The following is an 8421-nucleotide window of genomic DNA, read 5'->3' on the forward strand; positions in this document are numbered from 1 at the left end:
GTTGGAATAGGTATTCTTGAGGTTTTCGGGTCACAGTTTAACAAACACAGATAACTTTGTGTGATCGAGTAATCTGAACGTATTTAATCGTGTCGAGACGTCCCTCGCGAGTGTTACGAGATTTATTATTATTATAATTATATATTTAAGTTATATTTTAACTGCATGTGTTCTTGTTAAAATGATGCGACTTTGTATAATAGTGGTGATGTTAGGTGAGTTCATTATTATCAACCTATTTTAACAATCCACTGCAGGGATCCTCCTTTCTTAGAGGAGTCGGGATATGGCGCTAACACCTACCATTCTGCTCCATTGCGGATTGGCGGGCTTATTTTTTTGAACCCCGTGATTCGAAGCCAAATTGACTAACCACTAGACCAACGAGAAAGCGTGTTGCTCGCGAGGTAAGTGTTACTTGTATTACTATGTACCTGCTCGTATTTTGGTTTTAACAATAACTTTTTTAGATTTTTCAGAAATCCTGATTTTTCCGAATCCCGATTTTTACGTAATAAAAATAGATGTAAATTGATCCAGTATCAAAGATATCACCATTCGATTTTTTACCAAATCGGCTCAGTAGTTGCGTAACCTCTTCATGCCACGACTAATGAACATATAAACACTTACACTTGTTATGTAGGTACGCATACATAACAAATACATCATTAATCGGCAATAATACATAGGACATGCAAGGAAGTTCCCTAAGGAGCTGCTATGTGCTTTCATATAGATAACAAAAAAAACAACCACCTGCAGACCGGAACACGGCCGTGTTTAGTGATGGCATGGCGATATTAGGTTTCGAGACGAGTCCTGTTACAAAGATTTCTAACATAACTAAAATATTATGTACATCTGCAAATTTTAATTTTAATCAATGTACTTATCTACCTAATTAGTTTTAATTTGGTTCTTATTTTATAATAGTTAACATAGGATGTTGGACTGTGTACGTGGCGGCACCTGAACTAGGTCCTAACTGAAAATCAGTGCTGCATACTTCTTTTTTGTGTAGGATGTATGTGGCAAAATGCTGAATTAGGCCCTTTTTCTATGTTATGCCACATATTGCAAGGCATTTTTCTTTTATTGCGTGGACAATTAAGCTATGGAATAATTTAGAATTTAAGAATGTAATATGTGGCATTACTTAAAAATAAAGATCTTTCTTTCTTTCTTTTATGTATTTCAGTGCTCTCCGTACATTACTCAACATGTCAGAAAGGCTCGTGTCCACCGACGCTGTCAACGGACGTGTGCGACGCGACGTGCGGGCCCGCGTCTCCGTGCGACGCGCCGCAGCTGTGCTGCCCGACCGCGTGCGGCGGCTCCATGTGCGTGGACGCCATGACGCTGAGGCACTTCGTAACATTAGGTGAGCCTGCGGTTGACAGCGCCGTGCGATGCACCGCAGCTGTCCTACCAAACAGCTTGCGGCGGCTCTATGTGCGTGGGTGCCATGACGCTGAGGCATTTCGTAACATTAGGTGAGTCTGCGGTTGACAGCGCCGCGCGATGCACCGCAGCTGTCCTACCAAACAGCTTGCGGTGACTCTATGTGTGTGGATACCATGACGCTGAGTCACTGCGTAACATTAGGTGAGCCTGCGGTTGGCGGCGCCGTGCGGCGCACCGCAGTTATCTTGCCCCACCGCGTGCGGCGACTCCATGTGCTTGGATGCCATAACACTCAGGCACTTCGTAACATTAGGTGAGCCTGCGGTTGGCGGTGCCGTGCGACGAACCGCAGCTATATTGCCCCACCGCGTGCGGCGACTCTATGTGCGTGGACGCCATGACGCTGAGGCAGTTCGTAACATTAGGTGAGGCTCATGCTCTGCGGTTGACGGCGACGTGCGGCGCGCCGCAGATGTGCTGTAAAAAATGTATTTAAAAATAATACGCACGTTGTATAATACATTCAGGTTTATCTACTACGGTAGCTGATTTACCCACACAGTCCCAGTTAAATAAATCATGTACGAGTAGATGTCATACATTTTTCGCGAGGAAGGCACAGCAAGAGGATTGAGCTCGATATAATTTACATTTTAATAAAATTTTACTTCAGAGTCTCTGAAGCACTGGCCTGGTTCACAGTTTCTTTATGTAAGTCTTTTTTGTGCTATAAACACAAACTAAAACTAAACTAAAGTACCCAAAGGTGTTAAAAATGCATTGTTTAGACAAAACACAGGACACACACAACACACAGCTTGGCACCCATAACGGTTTTTATTTGGATTATAACGGATCAGGTCAAGCTTCGCATTGTCTTATGTCCACCTTTTCCCTACCATATCCCTTGTGTGCATTTTAAGAAATTAAATGCCACGTGTCTTAAACGGTGAAGGAATAACATCGTGAGGAAACCTGCATTCCAGAGAATTGTCTTAATTCTCTGCGAGTGAAGTCGGCCAATCTGCATTGGGCTGGCGTGGTAGTCTATTGGCCTAACCCCTCTTATACTGGAGATTTGAGCTCAGCAGTGAGCCGAATATAAGTTGATAATGATGATAATGATGACCTTATTTCCCCAAATGTCTCATAAAAATCAATATATTAAAACCTTGTCATCATCCCTACTGATATAGCATTATTTTCCACACAGTGAAGCCGGGCACGTGCCCCGAGTTTCCGCGCGGAGTGTGGGTGTGTAGTCACTCGTGTACCGGCGACTCGGACTGCCCGCGCAAACTCAAGTGCTGCCCCAACCGCTGCGGCGCGCTGACCTGCCAGCGCCCGGACGCTGACGACACGTGACGACTTACACAACTACCCGCAAGATATAACTAATAAATATTGTCAAATAATTATATTTACTTCTCTACTAATAATCTATTCTATTAAAGATCCTTTAAGATCGGAGCAGCCATGTCGAATATATACCTGGATAAACACAGACAGTCAGAAAGACACTTGATTTTTTTTTATATACTATATATTCAGTATTGATCAATGATAAGTTTATACTATAGATCGTTTACGTCCCTACAAAATCACCGCAAAAAGTGATCAAAATAATAGGCTACAACAATGAGCGCAAACATGCACAATGTTTTCTTTAATCCCATTATACATTTATGTATATATAGCTTTTACACTTCCTGAATACACAACTCGAAATTGTAGACGATATTTAGGTATTATTTGTTTGTATGTTGTGGTCAACAACGACGGTTGACCACAACTAACATTAAGCTGTGTATAAATTTTGAGCGCCTCTCGCCTGCCCGCGCAAACTCAAGTCAAGTGCTGCCTCAACCGCTGCGGCGCGCTCACCTGCCAGCGCCCGGACGCTGACGACACGTGACGACTTACACAACTACCCGCAAGATATAACAAATAAATATTGTCAAATAATTATATTTACTTCTTTACTATATGTAACCTATTCTTTACTATATGTAACCTAGTCGTTTTAGGATCGGTCGGGCCGTGTCGAAGATTAACCTGAACGAACCTACTGACAGTCATATAGACATTTCATTCATCATCATTATCAAATCGTTGAGCTCACTGTCGAGCTCAAGTCTCCTCTCAGAATGATAGGGGTAAGGTCAATAGTCCACCACGCCGGCCCAATGCGGATTGGCAGACTTTACACACGCAGAAAATTAAGAAAATTCTCTGGTATGCAGGTTTCCTCACAATATATCTTAAAATAAATAGACACTTGTTTTTTTTCTTCATATAGTATTAATTTTATTATTTATCACACTCAGGTAAATTATCCATACACACATACATTTATATAATGTTCTCAACGATCAAGTGCTGCCCCAATCGCTGCGGTGCGCTGACCTGCCAGCGCCCGGATGCTAATGACACGTGAAAACTACTACACTACTCACAAAATATACCTAATAAATAAATATGCAAATAAATTCTGTAATATTAGTATATTGACCTACTTCTCTACTACAGAATATTACCTCTTCCATCTTCCAGTGAATGTCCGTTAAAGATCGGTCCAGCCGTTCCGATGATGAGCCTGGACAAACAGACTTACAGACAAACATACTGACATTTAAGTCTTGTTTATGTTTTGGTGAATTCTGAGTTTGATAAAAACACTGCGACAAGATAATTTTATAAGTATATTCACTCGCGTGGTTCCCGTTCCCGTAGCCTATAAACTTCCTCGGTAAATGGGCTATCTAACACTGAAATAATTTTTCAAATCAGTCCAGTCGTTCCTGAGATTAGCGCGTTCAACCAAACAAACAAACTCTTCAGCTTTATAATATTAGTATAGATTAGATTTAAACGAGAGATAAGTACATATGATTATATAATAAACTCGAAAAAATTATCAACGATCCGGAGAGCAGATTCCGAAAAAACAACACTAGTTTTTATTTGTTTGCGTCCCTATATAAAAAAAACCATTAAAGAATATCTTCTTCTTAATCGTGCACTCTTGGCAGAGTGGTCGTGGTTGCAGCGATGAGCGACGCCTTCTGTGCAATGCTCCGCCACTTTTGGCGATTGGCTGCATTTTGAGTAAACTCCGCCAAAGATGATTGTGTAGCAGCCTTAACCAAATCCGTCCAGCGGGTTGGAGATCGGCCTCTGGATCTTTTGCCTTGGACTTGCCCTTGCACTACCAACCGTTCTATAGAATCATGATTTCTGGAGATGTGGCCAAAGAACTTTAAGACCCGTAAAAGCACAGTCGACGAAAGCCTTTCTTTTATCTTTAGTTCATTGAGAATGGAAATGTTGGTTCTGAATGCTGTCCAAGGAATCCTCAACAAACGCCTCCAACACCACATCTCATGGGCATCGATCTTGCGACGGTCTTGTAGACGCAAGGACCACGTTTCCGCACCGTAGAGAAAGATTGGAAAGACAAGACAACTCATAAGTCGAACCTTCGTGGTTTTGGTGATTCTCCTATCTTTCCAAATCTTGCTAAGTTTATCCACTGCCGATCTAGTAATGGCACAACGTCTCCGGATTTCAATCTCACAACCACCAGTATTAGAGATAGTAGAACCCAGATAGATGTAGGTTGGAACAACCTCACAGTTCGCTATTTTGTCAATATCTGGTCTGTTCTGATTGGCGCGGTCCACAATCATTATTTTGGTCTTCTCTCTGTTAATGGCAAGTCCAAATTCAAGGCTAATTACTTCTAGACGGGTCAGCAGGTATTAAAGAATATAGTGCACTGAAAATGACGTATTTATATTGTCAACTACGTAACAAGTAACAGTTAAAAAAAATATATGCACTTTCATTAAATGCGTGTCCACGCAAAACGGGAGTGTAAATATTTCAGAATGTGTTCCATTTCCATTAAAAACTTTTATGGAGAATTGGACCCGCATTCTGTCTGTTGCAAATTGAATTTTCCACTTTATATATAAAATTAAATTTTAAATTCCATTTTATGTAAATCTGGCTATCTGAAGATTTATATATTTGTACAATAGTTTTTGATTGTCCACACTAGAGTATAGTTTCTTAATTTTAGAAATAAACATTCGAAATACTGGAAATGGAAATGGAACCTATATCTCTGCCTATCACGTACCTACAATCAATTTAATTTTTTCTTAAATATTGTATTATGTTATAAATACCAGTGCACAGTAAAACAGTAAAAGTGTGGTTTGTGTTGAATTATGGTTAGGCTTAATTTAAATATATTTTTTGTAGAATAATAAATAAATAAATACAGTTTCGGTTCCACAATTTTTGATAATATTTATTTGTAATATTTGATGATTAATTATGATGAACTTACCATAATACTAAAATATCATAGACTTTAACTTGATGTCCATGCTTCCACACTTCCTAAACAAAAAAAAATACAAATGCGAATGTGAGTTAGTTAGTTACGCTTTCTTGCCTAAGCCAATAAACAATTTTTAAAACTCTTTTAACACTAGAAAGTTCCATTATCAGCGATTTAAATATGATGTGTTTTATTCGTATATACTCACGAGAACGGGAACTTCGTATAATAATAACTGTAACATGTACAACGATGCGTTCGTTAGTTCGTTATCAACCCAAATTTGGCTCACCGCTGAGCTCGAGTCTCCTCTCAGAATGAGAGAGGTTAGGACAATGGTCTACCACGCTGGCCCAATGCAGATTGGCTTTTCACACACGCAGAGAATTGAGAAAATTCTCTGGTATGCAGGTTTCATCACGATGTATTCCTTCACCGTTTGAGACACGTGATATTTAATTTCTTAAAATGCACACAACTGAAAAGTTGGAAGTGCAGTCCCCGGATCGGATTCGAACCCACACTCTCCGGGATCCGAGGCAGAGGTCATATCCACTGGGCTATCACGGCTCTCTAACGAATTACCAATAAACAATTAACACCAATTAGAGTAAAACAATCACAAAGTAATACTGAACGGATGTCATAGGAAACGAAAGAAAAAGATAACATCTCCATTTGACAAGGGAAAGTAGAGAGAACAGAAGAAAATGATTTTCCCTAATGAATTCCAGACGCTTCGTTCGTCCGGAACAGGCCTGCCCATTTAATCGGAATAATCCCTGTCTCGTGAGCAAAACGAACCAAATCTCATATTATTTTATGATGATTGCGTTTTCATGTGTGTTTTTCTGTTTCTACATATTATTTACTAGCGGACTCCTGCGACTTCGTCTGCGAATAATTAGTGTAAGCTGTCATCAACCCCTTTCGACCTTTTAGGGGTTGTTTTCAAATTATTGAATCACATACGTAACGTTTCATATTTCTTTCATTATTTATGCACTTTTTTTACCTGTAACTCCCAAAAAAAGGACTTTCGATACACTTTCTACCCCTATTTCTACCGCTTGCCCTTTTATTTTAGGGACTAAAAGTAGCCCATGTTCAGCTCCATGGTCCCATTTATAATAATACCAAAATTCATCTTTATCGACTTAACTTTATCGAGAACACTGTGAAACATATTTTCTAAACAGTTTCTGTCGCTAAATCGCTTGGCGGTACGTCTTTGCCTGTAACTAGCCACGGCCGAAGCCTCCCACCAGCCAGACCTGGACAAATTAAGAAAATCTCACTACCTACCCATATTCGGATCACTGCTGAGCACAAGTCCAATATCACAAGAATAAGAGGGTTTCGGCTAATTATAGTCCACCACGCTTACCCAATGACATTGGCAGACTTTACACATGTAGATAACGGTGGTGCCACGGACCGGATTTGAACATACGCCCTCCAAATCGAAGGCAGAGGTATATTCTTAGATATATTCTTTGGGCTTTCACGACTATCATGGTGACATCGGTAATTAGCCCGACAAACTACTGAATGAATCTATAACTAAACTTTTAACGAATTTCGTATTCGTTAAAAGTTTAGTTTTCGTTACGTCATAACGGTAAACATTTTGTAAATTATTTCGTAGTTTTAGGCATGTCAATTTGTCGGACATTTCATAGAAGTTAAATTAGTCAAAGCTTAATAATGTAATCGGGGATAATTTAACTTTAGCGCGCTGGGAATTCGATGAAAACGGATTTGGTTGATGGGCGTATACCAAATTAGCGTCAAAATTAACTGTAATGTTATTTGACTAATCTCATATCATAAATAAATAAATTAATTAATTTTAATATTTCTGTAATAAACAGAACAGACGGCTGAGCGTTTTTACATACCTATATTTTTATCAAGTTAGCCCTTGACTACAATTCATCTGATGGTAAGTGATGATCCAATTGAAGATGGAAACGGGCTAATTTGTTTTTTTTTTATTCTTTACAAGTTAGCCCTTGACTACAATTCTGATGGTAACCGATGGTGCAGTCTAAGATGGAAGCGGGCTAACTTGTTAGGAGGAGGATGAAAATCCACACCCCTTTCGGTTTCTACACGGCATCGTACCGGAACGCTAAATCGCTTGGCGGTACGTCTTTGCCGGTAAGGTGGTAACTAGCCACGGCCGAAGCCTCCCACCAGCCCGACCTGGACAAATTAAGAGAATCTCAATCTGCCCAACCGGGGATCGAACTCAGGACCTCCGTTTTGTAAATCCACCGCGCATACCACTGCGCCACGGAGGCCGTCAAAAATCTTTTGACGGCCTTCGTGGTTGAAAAAGAGTTTGTTTTTTTGTTTGAATGAGCGCGCTAATGTCAGGAACTACTGGTCCGATTTGAAAAATTTTTTCAGTGTTAGAAAGCCCATTTATCGAGAGAGGAATTTATCCCGTAGGAATACGGAGATAATATATAGCCTATAGAGGCTATATATTATCTCCGTATTCCTACGGGAACGGGAACCAAGCGGGTGGCGTCAGCTAGTATCTATATAATGTAACGTGAAGTTGAACGTAACATCTAAAGTTGTGAGGTAAAGCGGTATCTTTGTAGCTGGGATTCACTTCACAAAAGTGGTGTGGTACACAGGACAAAATAACG

General features: G+C 40.1%; 1 protein-coding gene across 1 annotated transcript; it reads left to right on the top strand.

The window, feature by feature from the left end:
- On the top strand, positions 1-4997 carry LOC112049732 (waprin-Phi1-like). The gene is made up of 3 exons (XM_024087747.2): positions 1-215; positions 1202-1384; positions 2621-4997. The coding sequence occupies exons 1-3, from the start codon at positions 182-184 to the stop codon at positions 2770-2772; spliced, it is 369 nt and encodes a 122-aa protein (XP_023943515.2). The 5' UTR covers positions 1-181; the 3' UTR covers positions 2773-4997.
- Positions 4998-8421: the final 3424 nt, after the last annotated feature.

Source organism: Bicyclus anynana, chromosome 12, assembly GCF_947172395.1.
Source record: "Bicyclus anynana chromosome 12, ilBicAnyn1.1, whole genome shotgun sequence".
NCBI lineage: Eukaryota > Metazoa > Arthropoda > Insecta > Lepidoptera > Nymphalidae > Bicyclus > Bicyclus anynana.